The following is a 19055-nucleotide window of genomic DNA, read 5'->3' on the forward strand; positions in this document are numbered from 1 at the left end:
ATGTTGTTACTGTGTAATTATTAAGGCCGTCTTCCTCGGTGTAGTGCATTGGCTCAGTGGAAAGGAAGTTTAGTACTTCCGAACAGTAGTGTGTTGATACATGTGAAGGTGCTGGCATCCTGTGTGATAAAATGGGCACCATCTGTGTGCAGGTGGTGCAGCTTTGCCTCAGCACTGCTTTGATGTTTAGATGACTTGCCACAGCGGGAGGAGAAATAACCGGCAATGAAACGGTGAAACACAGTTTTTAACAGTTTAGCACCGTGCACCTGCTCAATCCAGGGCACCCATACTGACTGTTGCTGTCGCTGTAGTTGATTAATATTCATTCACAGATCCACAGAAAGTCAGTTTCATACGTGTTTGTCTGTTCATGTACAAGATCCAAAAAAGTCCTAAATTTAACTTCTGTATACCTGTAGACGCCCCGTTGACCAAATAAATCCTATACATCTGTACGTCAATATGCCCAGTCCCATCAGCTCTCTCATCTGTTACCAGGGCAACAGCAGCATGGCCAGCAGTTGTGAGCCTGAAGCTTTTAGCCTCTTTATTCAATCCTGTGAGTGCGATGACGAGAAGAACCACAACTGCATCTTTGATTTTACAACACTGAGGTGGTGGTTTACAGGTGGTTTGCAGAGCTGGCAGTTACATCTCTTAACACTTATTGCTCTCTGTATAATTTTCTTGGGTAATTTAACAGACATTACAATTATAGGGGAAATTTTTGGTATGACTCTATTGAGCCCTGAGGAACACCTCAGTCGGTCAGTCACTAATTTTTTCTGCGAATAGTCGCCTCATGGTGCTGTATATTAAACAAACTCTGGGTTGTCTTTGTAGAGCCTACGATGTAACCAACGTAAGCGGCCGACATTGTAACCGGCGTTTATGCTTGTGCTGTTGCATTATATATTAATTACCCAGTGGTTACTGGCCTTTTTTTGCCCCTCTCAGTAAGTGAGAGCCCAGCCACCTGTAAGAGGAATCTTATCCACTATCTGATTCCTTCAGTATCCATTGCTTGTGGCTACAGGTGTAACTGAATCAACTGACATCTTCGCCTTTATTCTGCTCTCTCTTCACCACAACACATCTTCATCAATGCTACACCCATCAGTCTGCTGCTTACCTGCTCCATCCCTCCCTCACTTGTGAGGAACACCCTGGGAGATACTTAAACTCCTCCAGTTAAAGCAGCAACTCATCCTTTTCCCTATTCTGCCTGAGAATCATCACTGATCACATGATTGGGTAGCCTCTGCATCGAAATATGTCTGCATGCATCTAAAGAGGCGTTCGCACACATTTGAATTAAATAAGTGATAGATATGGCTTAACACTTGTTATATCGAGTGCATTTCCTTTGTTTACTTAAAACTGCAGCGTCACTGTGAACGGCACGTTTTCCAACTTTCATCCCTGCTTAATGAGTAATAACAGCCCTGCAGATATTCTGCATATTGTGGCCTCACAAACACGTTGACTGAACTAATTTCTACACTTAGATTTTCCACCCGTGTTACCAGTTAGGCTCTGTAGAAATGAAGCATCCAGTATGTCCAAAACGTTTACACATCACTAGATGTCACTGGTTCAGACAAATATTTTCGCACTTTAAGAAAACATGAGAGCGGTAATGTAGAAAAGCTTTCCCAGAATCTGCTTCATTACTTAACTGTCTCTGCCCAAATGAGAAAAGGGAAGCTTTTAAGTGTCGAGTGGAGCGGATGTGATCGCCCTTCATTGTTAATATCCTCGAACACACTGTTGTTGCTAACTTGCCCACAGGATGATGTGTGATAACGGATTCTTTCTTATCTAACGCTGCTGCTCTGCACACCCCAGGGTGCAGCTCAGGCCTCCAGCAAATCAGTTCAACAAACTGTGCAGTCATGCTCTCTGCACACTCATATGCACTTTTCAGAGAGTCATGAAAATGCACTGTCTGCCTTCAGTATGAAGGTGTTTTATTGGGTTTACTTCTAAAAAAATGCAGTTTGTAGGGAAGGCAGTTCTCTTGCAGAAAGTACTGGAGAAATATACTTTTTTTTCTATGTTCTTTGAGATCTGATTGCATTTGTGCAGCCATCCTGCAGCGTACCTGAGAGCGGCATGTTGCTTCTGTGTTGCCCCTACATGAACCTCATTATTTTCTTGTTGCAGAACGTGTCACATTGACCACCAACTTAAAAAAAGAAAAATAAAGTGTGTGAATGCATTTTGTCACTTCTAAAACCAGAAGTTAATTTAGTGCAGCACTGCCCACAGCTGGCTCGAACTAGTGTACTAGTTCCTGAACCTATGATCTCACTATTTCAAGTAATTTGTGCCCTATGCAGAACTATTGCATGTCTGTGTAACTGTGGCCTGCTTGCTTTTGTCTTATTGATGGGTTGTTGTTTTTTTGTGCATGTGTGTTGTAGGTATCTGGCCTCATGCAGAGAGTCCAGGAATCAGAAACACTGCTCAGCACACTACAGCAAGCCTTCAGTGACGCTAAGAGGAACACACAGGAACAGATGGTGAGCAGCATATTCATTTGTGAGCTATGTATCGCCTGTTCCTGCCAGCTGTGTCTGGATCTTAATATCAGCTCTGGCAAGTCTGCACATATTTAAATAAATGCTCAGATAACAGACTCTCGGTCACTTATTCGACGTGTTGCCAGACTGAATTGCACCTCAGAGGCACTAATGATTGGATTTGCATTTTTCTGCCTCTACAGAAGTAACTTCACTGTTCCTCCCACACTACAAATATTTGCTGATGTGACAGAGCTTGTGGCTAAAGAATATTTTGCTTCAGTGTCAAAAAGTTGCTCCTGTCTGCAGCAAAAGTGCACAGCTGAAGAAAATGTTATTTGCATTACTAAGTAAAATTAAAGAGTGTTAAGTCAGCACTGAATCCTAAGAAGACCCAATATTTGTCCAATCAAAAACAGTGCTAAGCTCCAAAATATTTGATTTAAAACAGTCAAAAACACAAAAATATTAAAAGTTTTAGTGTTTTTGAAGTACAGCACAACATTTATCAGTTAAACTAACCAGTTAACTACCCAATGGCTTATTTAATAACCAGTTTAATCTTGAATGATTAAGAAATGTCAGCACATGAATATTATGTATTCAAGGTGTTAATTGGTCACAATTGAGCAGGCTTTTACTGGATATTTGTCCAACGTGACATCCAAAAGGTTGGATCAGATATAGGTGACAATCTGCCGCAAGCAGCAACAGTTTGGTGGTATTTCACATCCGCTGCACCAGCAGCTTTTATTTGTGTATTTGCAGCATTTTTTTTTACTTTACTGCAAACTGTGGTCACAGTGAACTCACAAGACTGAAAACAATTACGCTTTTTCCTTTCTGGTTACATTGGTTCTGTGTATTGCTTGCTGGGAACCTTTTACGACACTTAGGTAACAAACATGTTGTCGTTGTCTTGATTGACATGATTTATTTTCTGCTCTCTCTGTCAGCTCCACGTGCCGGCGTGTGTGTGTGAGGATGTGCAGGACACTGAGACGCTGGTGTGACTGTAAATAACAGCAGTGTGTAGAATCCCGGTGAAATTAGCACTTGCAAAGCATAACGAGCGTAATGAGCTTGTACTGTGGCAAAGCATCCATCTGACCCTCCACAGTTCACAAGAATCGCTGCTCCTCCTACAGCATCGATCAGATTTTAGAGACCTTGGCATAAATGATCACCCAAACTGTGCTCAAGATAGAATTAATTGTTGACAATACAGCCAACCAGTGACAAAAAGCCTTACCACTGTCTCTCTGCATTTCCCACCTTACAATAACCAGTGAATTATGATGGATCCTGGGCCCGTTGTCATTTATTACTGCACTTTATTCTCTCTAATAAAACCCAACTCAATAAATTTACATTATTTGATGTATTTATGGTTGATTTTATTTTATGAAGAATTGCTGAGTCTCAGACTGGTGTCGCTTTAAACATTAAGACTGACTGAGTCCATGTCAGCAGATAAAATTGAATCAGTGCGTATTTCTTAGTATAATATCTTTTAATGAACTGAATCCGGATGTTAATTACAGTCTTGTTAGTTTCTTCTTTCGTTGCCCTTATCAATGCACCGTGTGTGGAGCGGAGATGACAAGAGACACAAGAAAGTAAAGTGAAATATTGTGCGAGGTGCTGACAGCATGTTATGTTACTGTCAGCGCTCTAAAAGCTTCCTGCAAGTGTTACATGAACGTGATGAGAGTGTGAGAGAAAGCATTGTCTCATCCGAGCCTGTCACTCACGTTGATTCACTTTGACCACAGTTTGCAGTTAATTAAAAAAAACATACAAAGAAAAAGTGTAGCAGGTGTAAAATATCTCCACACTGATGTCTAGTTGTTGTTAGCTCTCTGCTCTGTTAGCCCATGGTCAATGATTTCTAGGTCGGGATCAGACTCATATCCGATCCACATATTGGAGCATTATATTCACAAGTGGAAACCCTGAAAAGTCATTAAATCAGCCCGATGTTTTCCCATATTGCTTTTTTTTTTTTTTTTGTAAGTAAATTTGAATAAACATGCAACATCAGTTGTCGTCCCTACCTCCGTATTTGCAGTTGAGATGCAGTTATTTAGTCTTCTATAAAGGAAATTTAAATACATCTGTCCGAATCTACATATCAGCTCCTGTACAGAGGTTTTGCAAAAAATCTCTGTGTCAATATGTGAAGTGCATTTCTAAGCAAGGTACATTTCTTCTCCGAGCTTATTGTCCAAAAGGAAAAGCAGGAAGCACCTGAAACAGAAGCATTCTCAATAATGAATGTGCCTCTGCAAGCTGCATCAGCACAGGCATCAAAGTAACTTGAAAGACTTTGCAAACAGTCTTGTCTTCGACTGATGAGAGGCATCCCCTTTGCTTCTGGTGGCTTTGATGTGCAGAAGTCGTAGCGTCATAAATTAATTTATAGAGCTACACCTAGCTGAATATTAGCTCTGCAGGGAGATTTAGGTGGAGGTGGCTCTAAAAGCAGACACTGGCCTGTGAGTCACTCTTCACATATGTTCACGGGCTGATGGTTTCATATGGCAGGAGGCGCCATAAAAAAAAAAAAAGTGACACATGACGAGAGGATTTATTCTTTGTGCTTGTTTGTTTCAGGCGGTGCTGCTGAAGTCCAGGGAGCAGGTGGCAGATGAGCTAAGTCGACTACAGAGAGATAACGAGAGTCTGCAGGGGAAGCACAGGCTGCATTTAGAACTGCAGCAGCAAGAAGACTTCCAAATGCCCACTACTCTTCAAGTACGTGCAGCCTCAGCACCATCCATAACACTTCAGTGGTACTTATTGAAATGTGTCTGAAAGGAGGCGTCCAAAGACCAGTTTAAAGTCTAGATTTGTAGTTTTGTTTACTCTGAAATTATTCATGGTTATAGCTTTTATGCAGTTCTTTACACTTGGATAGACTTTAAGTAAAAAAACAAACAAACAAACAGTATTTCTCTGGCTCCTAAAACGAGATCACTACCATCACCTACCATCATGAGCTCTGGGTGATGACTGAAAAATGCAGGGGCAGGGGAAATGAGTTTAGTTTGAAGGGTGGCTGAACTCTTCCTTAGAGATGAGGTGAGGAGCCGGGCATTCAAGAGGGAATAGCGCCGGATGCCTGGATGCCTCATCGTGAGGTGTTTCGGGCATGTCCTACTGGGAGAGGACCCTGGAGGACAACCCAGGATTTGCTAGAGGATTAGAAGAGGAGGCCGGGATGAGGGAAGTTTGCACTTGTGCTTAGATGGAACAACCTTATCACCTGCTCCCATTCGCTGCTGGTTTGCTGAAGACAGTTTCTGTGCAAGGAAAAGTATTGGGTTGAAATCTGAAGAGTCCAGATAGCTCGGTGAATGTTAGTTCGACTGCACTTATTAAACCAAAAGACTAAATAATTAAAACAATCCCCTCCAAAAAATCACCTTGTAAAAATCTGAGCCTGTCTTCGATAGCCCCATATGCAAGCCTTTCTGTTAAGTGCTTTTAGTGGACGATGCTTCTTAATACATCAGCAGGTTGGATGATGCTGCTTGATGTTCAAATCTAAACTTTGTGCCAGGTTTTAAGAAGACAAGTCTGTCTTTATACAAGCATTTTCCTTGTATAAAGTTCCTCCACATTTACGCCGGGTTTCTCCAACTTTTAAGTAAATCATCTCCACCCAGCCTGAGCTGGTAAAGAATACAGATGATGCAGGGTTTAAATATAAAAGCACCTTCACAGCCTGCTGCTCTCGGTCAGTAGAGTCAACTGTTCATTTAAAAGCTGTCGCAGCGTGAGCAGCTCTGTCCGCTCTCACGCCACAGACAGCGATAAAAGTGACACAGACTGATCCCTGCAGTGAAGCGCTCGGCTAATTGCTTCAGTGGTAACACCTCTGTGGCTCCACCAGCTCACATTCGGTGATTAACAGCAGTGCTGCTTACTTTGAGCTGATCTGATGAGGTGGAAAAAAAGTCTGCTGCACACATAAATCTATTATACGTCTGTGGGCTGCCCTCCCGCCTCAAACACACATCTCCTCCCACACTGTTACTCTCAGCCTCACGCTGAGTTACTCTTCAGCATTACAAAAGAGAGCGGACTCATGTTTTAGCGGAGGCTGATGATCTTGTGACATTCGCAACATGTTGGTGGTTAAAACGTAATCGTTTAAATCTGCTTTGTGAGAGCCAGAACTCCTCCAGTTATAGTAGGTGTGCATTCTTTTTCAGCTACTGTTGGATACCAGAAATCGTGTTAATGTGATGGGCAATTCATTCAGTGGTTTTCCACTTCTAAATGTGCTTCTAAGCATTCATCATGATGCGAGCAGAGGCAGATTTATGCATTCAAAAGCCTCGTGGATATCCATTACTGCAATCGTTAATTTGCACTAACTACTAGTTGGATTCAGTCGCATCGTTTAAATATAAACGTGTCTTATCTCGTAAAAAACCTCGACAATCAGAAACATCTGTAGCACCATCCAGTCAAAAACCATTAACGGAGGGGGGCTGGGAGGAGTGACCCAATAACTGAGTGGTTTTTGAGCGCATACCCCATCAGCGCCACATCAGCTGAGTCTCCTTTTTTGACAGCTGGACGTCTAGACCGCTGCTCTGAGTCATTTAACTGCCCGTTCTCTCTCCCAGCTGTCACATAACTTGCAAATGTAAACAGTCTTAGACGTCAAGCGATGGCTTATGACCATGTACAGGTATCTGTTTTAATCATTCGTGTGTGCTTGGATAAATTTGTGTTCTACAGGTGTTGTTTCGGGTACCTGTCAAATGAGAAATATGATCCAAGAAGTTCAGTAATTTCTCAGAAACCAAAACAGGCCACAGCAGTTTATAGTACTCCAAAAGAGGTTTATAAAACTTGTCATGGTGAAATAGAGTCCTTTCAAACACAATAACTCAGCAAAGTATGGTAGAAATACAGTGTTCGGGTTACAAATTGGCCCCCTGGAGAGTATGCCTCTGTCTGGCTACTGCTGAGTAACTCCATATAAAATCAACCAAATATAAAAACAAGTTCCCATCTAACCCAATCAGAATTGGCCCACTTTTTATACACAATAACTTTAGTTTAAGCGAAGCCATGCAGTTGGTTTCCTTCATCCTACATATATCATGTTTTACGTACATAAGAGTGACTGAAATTTTATTTTTTCCAGCATTTTAAGCTCTCGTAACTTAATTTATACAGACGATAGCCATATTTAATATAAAGGCCGAATCAATATTGCAGAGTGTATATATATATTATATTTTTAACAGCAAACTGCACTAATTTAATGTCTGTGACATGAATGGAAGTACGTACTGGTACCCTGGATATTTAAGGTTTTCTGATCATTTCCTGCAGAACAGTCGCATCACATCAGAAGAAAATGTTGTGTATACGACGGAGGTGACGGGGATGTCAACATTGGTGGTTGTAAAGTTATTCGTTGATTCTTCTTCAGGAGCTCCAGGGCCTGGTGCTGCGGTTGCGTGAGGACATGGTGGCGTTACGGACGTCGGCCGATCACATGGAGGAGAAGCTGAAGGCTGAGATCTTATTTCTGAAGGAGCAGATCCAGGCGGAGCAGTGCCTGAAGGAGAACCTGGAGGACACTCTGCAGCTGGAGATCGAGGGATGTAAGGAGGAAATAGGTGAGACTCTGAACGATCAACTTGTGTTTAAATCATTGATCAGCTATAGGGTGTGTATTTGTGTTTTAACTGCTACCTTTTTAAACGATCTTCCGTTTCTGCTTTTTGTTTTTCCCCATTTGTCATTCAGACATCCTGGAAGGTATGATCAGCAGTTTGAACAAGCTCACTTTAGCTGCCTGCATGTGTGTGCGTTGATGACTTAGTTGGCAGACTAATGATGCAGTCAGCATTTAACATGATGCTTTCCCCTCACATGTTTTTAATGTAGTTTTCACAGGCCTAGAGACCAGTTAGCCTCTTTGTAGCAACCTCCAGTCCCCCGACTGGTTGGCAAGTGGTTGATATAGGTTGGTGATTGTGCTGGGTGGTGTACCAAAAAAACCTAAAACGGAAAACATCCACCTTCACGTAAAATTTGTGCCTGACCAAACAAAACATTTAAGAAGATGCAGCTTTTATTTTGAAGGCAAATACTCTCTGCTTAAGGTTTGCGTCACACTTCTCACAATTTCACCACCGCTTGACAAGTAGTTTGCAAAGGTTTGCAGACAAGTCTGCATTTCATTCTATGCAAACTCCTTGTCACCACAACCAAAGCATTTGCAAGGAGGTTTTTGGTGGAGCACCGTGCACGTCCACCGTGCACGTCCTATAGCAACTGCCAACAACCTCCTGCAACCACTTGCAACTGGTCTGAGGATACTAATTTTTCCCTTGTGATTTATGGTTGGTAGATGGTTGCTGACAGGTCTGCAGGCCTGTGTGACTGAGGCCTTATCTGTTTTGTTAAGCTATTTCAAAAATGTACCTTGCTGTGTGTTGACCTTGCGCACCGCCTAGTTTACTGAAACTAGGATGTCTAACCTTCAAGTGTTGTGCAACAAGTTCAATAATCTAGAAGGAATTTAAGTCAATTCAAAAGTCCCATAGGCTGTTTTGGCATTCAATTAAAAAAGTAACAAAAAACATCCAAAATGGACAAAAATCAAATCGTTGACTCAACTCTGGAAATGTTCATTTAACATTCGCCCATAGTGAAAAACCAAAAACAACAGGTATTCAATAAATAAAACCAGTAATTAAACTTGAGCTTCACTGGCCTAGTGTTAGTTTACCGGTGTTTCGACTGCGCGACTGCGGCTCCGCATTTTCATTATTATAATAAACAAACAAAGTAACCGATTCGCCATCAAGTGGAGGCACAACGCTGAATGAATCAGCCGGGTTATTTCACACTGTCAAGCAATATGGCGTCAGTAATTAGTCAACTTCTGACAAGCACGCCAACCACAGAGACTGCAGCAGCGGTGACGCAGGGAAGATGCAGCAGATTGACCCGGAAGTTATGCAAAGTTCATTCCCGCCACAATAAATGGATTTCAGAAAGTGGGGTCGGATGTTACCTTGGTTACACTTAACGCCCACTCACATCTTGTGTCAGTTGATCTCAACAAGTCACATAACAGGGTGAGGCGAGATCTCACAATGGTTTCACCCGAAACCTCTGCTGATAATGCCCCACTCCCTGTTTTTCCCACACCTTGGCTCATGTGATGAGGCACATGATAAATCAACGACCCTCTCAAGGGACGACTCCCACTAGGGCTGAAGTGGTGAGACAGGTTTGTTGTGTTTCCACCTTTCAAGAGAAACCATTTTCTTCTTACAAAAAACGTTCACAGAGATAAAGCAGCTCTTTTTGGGAGTCACCGTTGGGAGCTGAGGGGCTCTTCTCCCTCTCAGATGTGTCTGTGCTTGTTTTGTTGTTGCACTAGGGAATGTAAACACCTTGTGTTGCTATATCTTTCATTTTACAAGATAACGCATTAGAAGTTATACATGTTATCATGAACGGGATTTCTACTTGCAGCCATAGCATTGTGATGATTTGCAGTGAGTCATAACTAACAGACCTTGAGCAAAGAGGAGAGTTATCATGAGGTATGTGCTGTGACAGGCTGTGGACAAACCTGCTGCTTTTCCTTTCATTTGATTTAATTTCGTAATACTTTACTCTGTATGCAGTTTCAGGGAATACCTCCCTTTTAAACCAGCCAACTACAGGATAAATATCTGGTAGAGCTGTCTGCACAAACTCCATAAACATAAAGAGTGTATAAAGTCACGGCTTTAGAATATCTTTCATAGATGAAGGAAACGGTGCAGGAATGATAAGCACATTTAAAAAAAAACAATCATAAGTTGAGTAAAGTTTGACTTATCTGACTGTTGTTTCGCTTAATGTGCCTTATAATCTGGTGCACCTTATGGTCCGAAAAATACGGTACATTTATATGACAGCTGCTTTTTCCCCCCCAAGTGTGTTTTAACGGATCCTTTATCCCTTGTCATGCTTAAGTTCAGAGGTTAAGGAGATATTTAACATCTGATTTAATGCTTTAGAGCAAGAGACCCAGTAATCATGTTATTTTGTTTGCATTAACAGCTGGTTCATGTACACATTATGAAAGGGCTCGTCGTTAATTCATTTTCTGATGACTGATAAAACTAAATGTCCTGTTTTAGTTGTAAAACCGAACTGTTTGCATTGCGCTGCTTTAGACTTCTCTCTCTGGGAGATTTTGACTGAAGAAAGTACACACTCTTTACAACGTACCAGGAGGTTTATCTCTATTTAAACACAAGTGCTTCCACTTGATGGATGATTTTTGGTGCTGGTTCTGTTGTCAGTGGCCAGTGAGTCAGTGTAGTCATTAACAGCTGGAGTGTTTCATGCTTGTGCTGTTTGTTTCTTTTAGTTGTGCGCTCGTTTGAGCTCAACACACACAGCAGCTCCGGGCAAAGCAGCTTTGTTGCATTATTCATAACTTTCAGGGGATCTCGTAATAATTCCTGAGAGAATATCCGGGCTTTGAGATTCAGATGAGCGCCGTGTGATCCTCTAATGATGTCTTCTTCCCACAGCGTCTTTCTCCAGTTTGAAGACGGAGCTGGAGCGAATAAAAGCGGAGAAGGAACAGGTACGTCTTCTGTGAAATTGTCATGCAGTGAAGGAAAAAGATTTGGATAATGTGCTTCAAATAATGCTAAAAATCAAAATACTAATGTAGATGTGGGAGAAATGCACAGGTTTTTATTTTTTCATGTACCTGCAACTCTTTTAATCTAACCTGTGTGTGGACAGAGAAGGTCATTCTCCTCATCCTGATAAATAAATCTGCACTGATCAATACTTGGATCAAATGACTATGATATAGAAGGGGGCACCAGCCTCCTCGCTGTTTGACTCATACTCACCAAACTCAACGTTATTTCCAGTTTTACTGGAGTAACTTGTGTAGTGAAAAAACTGTGAGAAACTCTCTTTTAACTGACCTTCCTGTTTGAGTATCTCAAACAGGAAGTAAACACAAGGGGAACTATTAATGAGGATTGTAAGTTAAACCTCGTCACCAAAATGTAAAGAAACATTTGGTCAGTCTTCTTTTAAATAAAAAATATTAACTGATTTTAACATTTTTAATGCAAAAGCAAAATTATGACTTAAAGAAAAGCAAATCTGTGATCCCTGAAATGGCTTTTTTGTCATTCTTAATGTTTTTTCTTAAATGTCTCTATTTATTTATAGTCGTTGCTGTTACTGTTATTATTTATTATTATTGCTGTCATTGTTTTTGTTGTTAAGGTCTTCTAACCCTAACCAAGGTCAAGGTTGCAAATTAGCTGTTGCAAAGTACATAGGACTTCTAGTATCAGTTGCATTTTGTTTAACTGCAGCAATGTAACTGTGTATCGTCACAGTTGTATAAACAAGTACGTTTTAAAAAATAGAAAGGTATAAAATAGGTATTTAGGGGTTTTACACTATGAAGTCATTCAGCCTGGGTGCTGTGACCAAGAAGGATTAGCAGAGATGAACGTTGTCTTCAGATTCTGTAGATAACTCGGATTCTGCAGCGTGGCGTGCAGACTGAGGAAATCTGCTTCACTCTGTGGACTCGTGGGATTAAAATTAATGCCTTAGTTTACTGCAGTTAACCAATCTGAGCAAACGTTAGCTGAATTTTTTGCATCTTGTCACTCAAGATTGAGATATGGTTGAGAGATGGTCTTTCCCTTTTCTTCTTCTTTCTCGTTTCTTTGTATTTTGCTTCCATGGAGACTTCCATTGAATTATTTTTCAAGGGATTTTGCACAATCGTTTTTTGGGCTTTCTGAAGGTTTTTCAAAATTTTTGTTGGATATTAGCTGCTTTTTCACCCACTTTTTGTCCTGTCTTTGCACCTGATCATTTTCAAAGGAATGATTTGATTCATTAAAAAATCAAATCAAAAAAGTATAAAAAATTTAATTAAAACTAAATCAACGGATGAATGAGTGTTGTGTGCACAGACAACTTCACAGAGATCCAGTTTTACTCTGTCTTCAAGCCTTTTGTTGCAAGGAGCTTTTCACAAATTTGTTTCCATTTCATATTTTCTTTGAAAAATGCCAAAGATAACAGTTTGACAGACATAAAATGGTACTTTTTGTAAACTTGGCATATCTCAGGATTGTCTGCAGTGTGTACTTTAAAATATTTAAGGAAAGTGGACAAATGGAGCACAAGAGAGGAAGTGACAGGCCAAAAAAAACAACCTCCACAGCATGTCTTATATCTGAAAGTCATATCCAAATCCAGCAAAGACCTTAACACAGGACCTGAGATGCATTTGAGACAGAGGAATACTAAATGACAAAAGAACTGGACTAAGAATCAGTGATGAGGTTTTATATGCAGTAAGTTTCTGTGGCCAGTCTAAAAAAAGATGGAGGATCTTGCATAGAAAAAAAGGAAGACAACATTCGAAGAACAGCTTTAAATGTCCTTCAAGAAGCCTAAAGAAAGACACCCGAAGACTAGTTACAGAAATTAAGAGAGTTGAAGCTATGTTGAAGAATAATGGTGGTCGCACCAAGTATTGACTTTGAAGCTATCAGAAAGTTAGAATGTCCCTTATGTACTGTATTTACTGTATTTACATGGTATGTTTGCACCTATTTCTCATTTTCCCAGCAAACTATAAAGAAATAAGGGGTGGCTCAAGACTTTTGGATATCGCTGTATATCAAAAGAAAATACTTTACAGTAATTCATATTTCAAAAGATTTCCAGATGGTGAGAATCGGCTTTGACCGATTAGTCCACTCAGATCGTACACAGGGGGGAAACCCTGCAGATATGGTCTATAACAGGGGTGGGCAATTCCAGGCCTCGAGGGCCGGTTTCCTGCAGGTTTTAGATCTCACCTTGGGTCAACACACCTGAATCACATGATTAGTTTGTTACCAGGCCTCTGGAGAACTTCAGGACATGTTGAGGAGCTAATTTAGCCATTTAAATCAGCTGTGTTGGTTCAAGGAGACATCTAAAACCTGCAGGGACACCGGCCCTAGAGGCCTGGAGTTGCCCACCCCTGGTCTATAATCTTGCAAATGGGGTGACACAACAAAGAGAGGTTAGCAGCAAACTGGTGTTGTTTTCCCCGTGAGACAAAACAAACTTAGCTGAGAAATAACACACACAGACGGAAGATAAATATTTGTTTTGGGTCCGTTTTTTAAGAAGGAGCGCTTCCTGTAATAAGATTGCTTCCAGGAATTGTTGTTTGAACTGTTGTTTGAGTTGCTCTTTCCAAGCGAAACACATATTTTCAAACATCAAAGAAGCACTCTCTTAAAAAGAAAAGAAAAAAGGCTTTTTTCTCCAGGCACGGTCATGTTTAAATCAAAAAATCTGCACAGCAGCTCTTTTCTACCAATGTTAGGCCAATAGGAATCCCCTAAAGCAGGGGTGTGGAACTCCAGGCCTCAAAGGCCAGTGTCCTGCAGGTTTTAGATCTCACCCTGAGTCAACACACCTGAATCAAATGATTAGTTCATTACCAGGCCTCTATAGAACTTCAAGACATGTTGAGGAGGTAATTTAGCCATTTAAATCAGCTGTGTTGGATCAAGGACACAGCTAAAACCTGCAGGACACCGGCCCTTGAGGCCTGGAGTTCCCCACCCCTGCCCTAAAGAGACCAAAAAAGCCTCAACACATAAAGCCACTAATCTACCCAGCAAATGTCTTTGTACTTTCCCACTGAGACACTCAAGTCCTGTAGGTGGCACATTATTTTGCATTTATTGAAATTATCATTTGTTCAGTCATTGCAATTATTGCACATGTAGGACTTTTTTGAGATAAAGAGCTATAAAGTTTACGTACTTAATAAAATGCAGTGCTGATATGATATAGTCAGATGTCGTTTACAGTGGGCAAAAATCCATGAACAAAGCCTTTAAACCGTATTATTAATTTTACCACTGCTCATAGAATCTGCCTTGATCTTTTATCAACATCTCTGCATCTCATTTATTTGTCGACTGATTATTTGCGTTACATCGTTTTTGTAGCTGGAGAGCAGTTTGGCCGAGAAGACTGAGACACTGAGGAGCCTCCAGGGCCTGAGGATCAGCCTGGAGCAGCAGCTCAAAGAGCTCACCACTGCAAAGGTCCGTGTTTGGCACGCACATTTATCTGCTGATCCACCACAACCACCCCTGTCCAAAAAGTCACTTTAACTCGATCAGTAACATCATCATCGTCATCTAACCCGGCTGTTGTGGGATTTTATACAGTTTATCAGTAAAATCCCAACCTCGTGTCACGACAGCAGTTTACTGACAGCTTTATGAGGCCCTGTCTGTTTGATATAAAATAAAGCACCCGTAAAAATATTCAGCAGATGTTTTGTGATGTTTCTGTTTCACTTTAGGATTTTATTTTAAATACTGAGACTGTGTAGCTTTTCTGAACGAACCTGTGTGCGCATGTCCTTGTAGAGTGCACTTGAAAATCAAGTCCTCGACGAGAAAGACAAAGCCCAGCGGCTGCAGACCGAGCTGGACGTCAGCGAGCAGGTTCAGAAGGACTTTGTGAAACTTTCTCAGACCCTTCAGGTAAGCAGCGACTGTCTGTTTAACCTCCACCAGGTCAACAACGAGCCAGTTAGAGTTGTTCAGCTTACATTCAACCAAACAGAAGAACCGTGAAGCCAAAAATTTCTGAGTTTATTTGTTGACTTCAGGTTCTTTGTTTGTGCATATAAATAACATCTGTAAACTTCTGACCACAACTTTATGTATATGTATTGGAAGCTTCTCAGTCGACTATAACAGGTAAAAATCAGAGGAGAAATATATGGAACGCGTCCATTTATTAATAAAAACTGTCTTAAAAACAAAAACACAGAAATAAAACACAACAAGCCAGTAAATATACCAAACCATTATGAAAATGTATCACAAAGAGTGAATACTGTCTTTAATTTTAATGCAGGATGTTTAGATTTTATTTGAAAATATTGTAGTTAAGAAGTTTACCCGATTTACATCAAATTTTTTTTACCAGCAAATATTCTGACAATCTTCAGAGCCCCCAAAAGGTCATGACGGGGAATGTTTTCATGGTTGTTGCAGACCCCTCCTGTGTTTTACCTCATGTGTACAGTTGGTGGGTTTATACACTACCTGCCTGAAATGTAGCTTGGTGTGAATCTGTGGTATTCTGAACGTGTGTTTCTGCTGAGTAAACTGTGGTTTGTCTGTAGCACATGTATTACAAACACACCACAGGACCTCATGAGCGCAGTAGCTTCAGTACAGCTTCTGATGCTGCATGTAGTCGGCGTGTCACAGCCTGAGTCATGACAAACAAAGCAGCCACAGCGGCGGGGACAGCTGTCATCATCTGGCTGCAGTCACAATCAGATCTGCAGTCAGTCCCGGCTGTGGTCAGCCACAGAGCTCGAGAGTTAGCTGCTCGACGTATCTTTCTAAACACAGCGGTGCAGGCTTGAGCCGGTGCAGCCACAACTGAGGGAGCAGTGACTGTAGCTGTGGTCGCAACCAGCGGTCTATTGCACGCTACAAGACACTGCAGTATCACAACTGTAACACCGCTGTAAATATTCCAAATGCTTGCCTTCCAGCTGTTGTCCCAGGCCAGATGCTGAGTGAGTTATTAAAGTAGCACAACATTTAAAAGAAGCACGTTTAAGGGCGCTACAGGAGGGATGGAAAAACTAAAAGTCAAAATAAATAAAACACATGTAGGGCAAAGCTTTAGATGGCCGAGGTGACCAAAGTGTAAAACCATAAAATGACTTTGCATTATGAAGGAGAAGGGACACAGCTGCTTTTAACCGGGTTTTAAGATTACATGCAAAGAAATGGAAAGAGTCACTGTGTTATATATTTAACCCTCAAGCAACCGAGCTGTTTTAGTCATTTTTTATCATTTTTATTTAAAAAAACAAAACACAAGCTTCAGTCACAGTCTTCATCTGTTAGTTTTAACAATGCAAATATTTTTGTTTCGGTAAAACTAAGAGGGGGGAAAAAATGTTTTAGTGACGTCACTGTCAATTTAACAGCAAACTATAGAAGAACTGGTGACTTTGTAACACTTTGGACAACACATTACTTACTCAAAGACACAAAATATTGAGTTTACTCAAATATACACTCACCAGCTACTTTACTCTTCTTTTGATTTATTTGTCAGTTAAATTTTAAAGGCTTAAATAGAGTTTTTTAATCTTTAATAAACACATTATTTCACATTAGCTGCTGTTCATGTTTAAAAATGACAACTTGCAGCACTTCTGTAGGCCTCAGTGCAAGTCTACCTTAGACCATTTCTCTCTCCCCTCTGTCCTGTCTGCTGCGTCCTCTGTCCTGTCCAATAAAAGGATGTAACTAAATACATCAAGCTCCACCACAAAGGGATTACTTGTTCATAAATGATCCACGCCAAAGACCTTCACAGAATTGCATTAATTTATGTTCTGAGATCTGAGAGGCTATGCAAGGTACTAACCCTTATAAAATAGACACATGAACCATATATATGCGAATAAAGGGTCACAAGACTAATAAACCTTGTACAAAAATAACATATAATGAAGAAAACAAAATGTAAAAGTACTAAAATTAGAAAGAAGAAAGAAATGGGGAGGGGAATTTTTTTTTAAAAAGTAACTTTTCTGCATTTTTTATGTGGAGAACTCCCTTCAGATGATATTTGATTATTAAAGCATTAAAGTGCTGTATGAGAAATCCTCCCGTGTCAGAGAATTAATCGCCGTTTGTCCGTGTCCTCAGGTACAGCTGGAGCGGATACGACAGGCGGACTCCTTGGATCGAATCAAAGTAATCCTCAATGACACCAACTTGACTGACATCAATCAGCTTCCAGACACATGATACCACTGAAGGACAACTGCCTTCACTTTCATTTCCCCTTCTTTCTATTTCACCGACCCAGTAACATATTACCCGACCCTTCCTCTTCTTCTTCCTCCTCCTCCTCCCCCATAACCACCTTGGAAGAGTTTGGAGAGACATGGACAGACGTGGCATGAGGAGCTCATGGCCTTTTGTGTACATTAGAAGTCTCTGAACACACCACAGATAGAATAATGAAGAAGAACACTACTAAAAAAATAAAATGTAAATAACTAAATGTGGACGGAGGGAGCGGGCGGAGGTGCTTCTCCCTGTGGGTTCTGTCTGTCTCGTTTCTACTGTAGATACGACTGTCTGTATTAGCTCGACCAAAAAAAGGTTTGTCGTCCTCTGAAGCACTTTTCATCTGCGACTTCTCTTTCCAGGTAAATAGAAAATAATTGGATGCATAAATTTTCCTCCGTCTGTTCTCAAAGCGGTTGATAATGGCTTCCTTTCTCCTCTTGCTTGTGCTTTCCGTGTTTTGTTTTGGGTTTTTTTTTTTTTTTTCCTTTTTCCTCCAGTTTTCTTGCTTTTTTTTTTTTTCTCTTTGTGACATTTCAACCCTCTTCTGGTCATTTTTAACTCTGTGACAGCAGCACGATGAAGGATGGAAAATACTTGCACATAATTTAACTGGGATAAGAAAATAAGGAACGTAACAAAATGCGAGCAATACCCTTCATGTCTTCAGCACCCTCTGCTGTGTTTTTGCTCTGTTTGTTGCTCTTTAGTGTCTCACAGAAACCTTTTTTTTTTTTTTTTTTTTAAAGCTGCAGAAATACAGTGAAGAAACATTAGTCACGTTCAAACTTGTGTTTCTCAACATGTTTAAAAAAATTAAAAGAAGAAACACTAGTTAATCCAGGTCATGTCAGGTAAACGGATGTTTAGGTGATGAGGGAAATTACAGAATTAAAACTGCAAAGTAATGGCTTTTAACACACACTTTGTTCCTGGTATTCTTTTCTTTTTTTGACTTTCCTTGATGTATATCTGAAGATTTTAATTTATCGCGGGCTTTTTGAAGGTGTGATGGATGGATGGCACGCAGACATGTCCCCACGATGAGTGATTTTTCTAAAGCGTAAAGAAACGGTTCATTCATCACTACGAGGATTCTGTTGTCTCTGAAGCTACTAATTAAATTAAATCACCTTTAAGTGTCGGGGTCTTTCTCTCTAAGGACTTCAGCGCACCAGAGGCTAACCATCAGTGGCCTGTGGTTCATGTGTAATTGGGTAAAAAAAACAAAACAAGAATAACTAAATGAAGGTGCTGCAATTGTTCATGGAGAACACCAAACCAGTCAGTAAAAATCACTTCAGCTGGTTCTACACGACCAAAATTGTATAAATGCTAGCACTAGCTGCCACATCTACAAAGGAAAAAAAAAAAAACCTGCAGTCTTCATAATGGCCAGCAGGGGGCGACTTGGTCTCTAGGTAAAAATGTGTTTCCACACCAGTTGGCAAGTAGTTGTTGGAGGTTGCTACTTGTTGCAAATGATGACGTTTAAATGACGACTATTTGCAGATAAGCCGGTGTTAATCCATGCAAACTACTGCGTCCACGGCAATCTGCTAGCGACCAAAGCAAT

General features: G+C 40.7%; 1 protein-coding gene across 1 annotated transcript in view; it reads left to right on the forward strand.

Annotated features, from left to right (window-relative positions):
- rabep1 (rabaptin, RAB GTPase binding effector protein 1) overlaps positions 1-18543 on the forward strand; it is a 43222-nt gene extending 24679 nt beyond the window's left edge. The window contains exons 12-18 of the mRNA XM_086309468.1: positions 2430-2528; positions 5145-5285; positions 7987-8176; positions 11105-11160; positions 14582-14680; positions 15011-15127; positions 17333-18543. Coding sequence (XP_086165594.1) covers positions 2430-2528; positions 5145-5285; positions 7987-8176; positions 11105-11160; positions 14582-14680; positions 15011-15127; positions 17333-17434 — 804 coding nt within the window. The 3' untranslated portion in view covers positions 17435-18543. The remainder of the gene's footprint in view (positions 1-2429; positions 2529-5144; positions 5286-7986; positions 8177-11104; positions 11161-14581; positions 14681-15010; positions 15128-17332) is intronic.
- Positions 18544-19055: the final 512 nt, after the last annotated feature.

The sequence above is a fragment of the Aulonocara sp. 'chitande type north' Nkhata Bay genome, linkage group LG10 (genome assembly GCF_057382095.1).
Source record: "Aulonocara sp. 'chitande type north' Nkhata Bay isolate Kocher_YH1m ecotype deep benthic linkage group LG10, A_spYH_male_GT1.1, whole genome shotgun sequence".
NCBI lineage: Eukaryota > Metazoa > Chordata > Actinopteri > Cichliformes > Cichlidae > Aulonocara > Aulonocara sp. 'chitande type north' Nkhata Bay.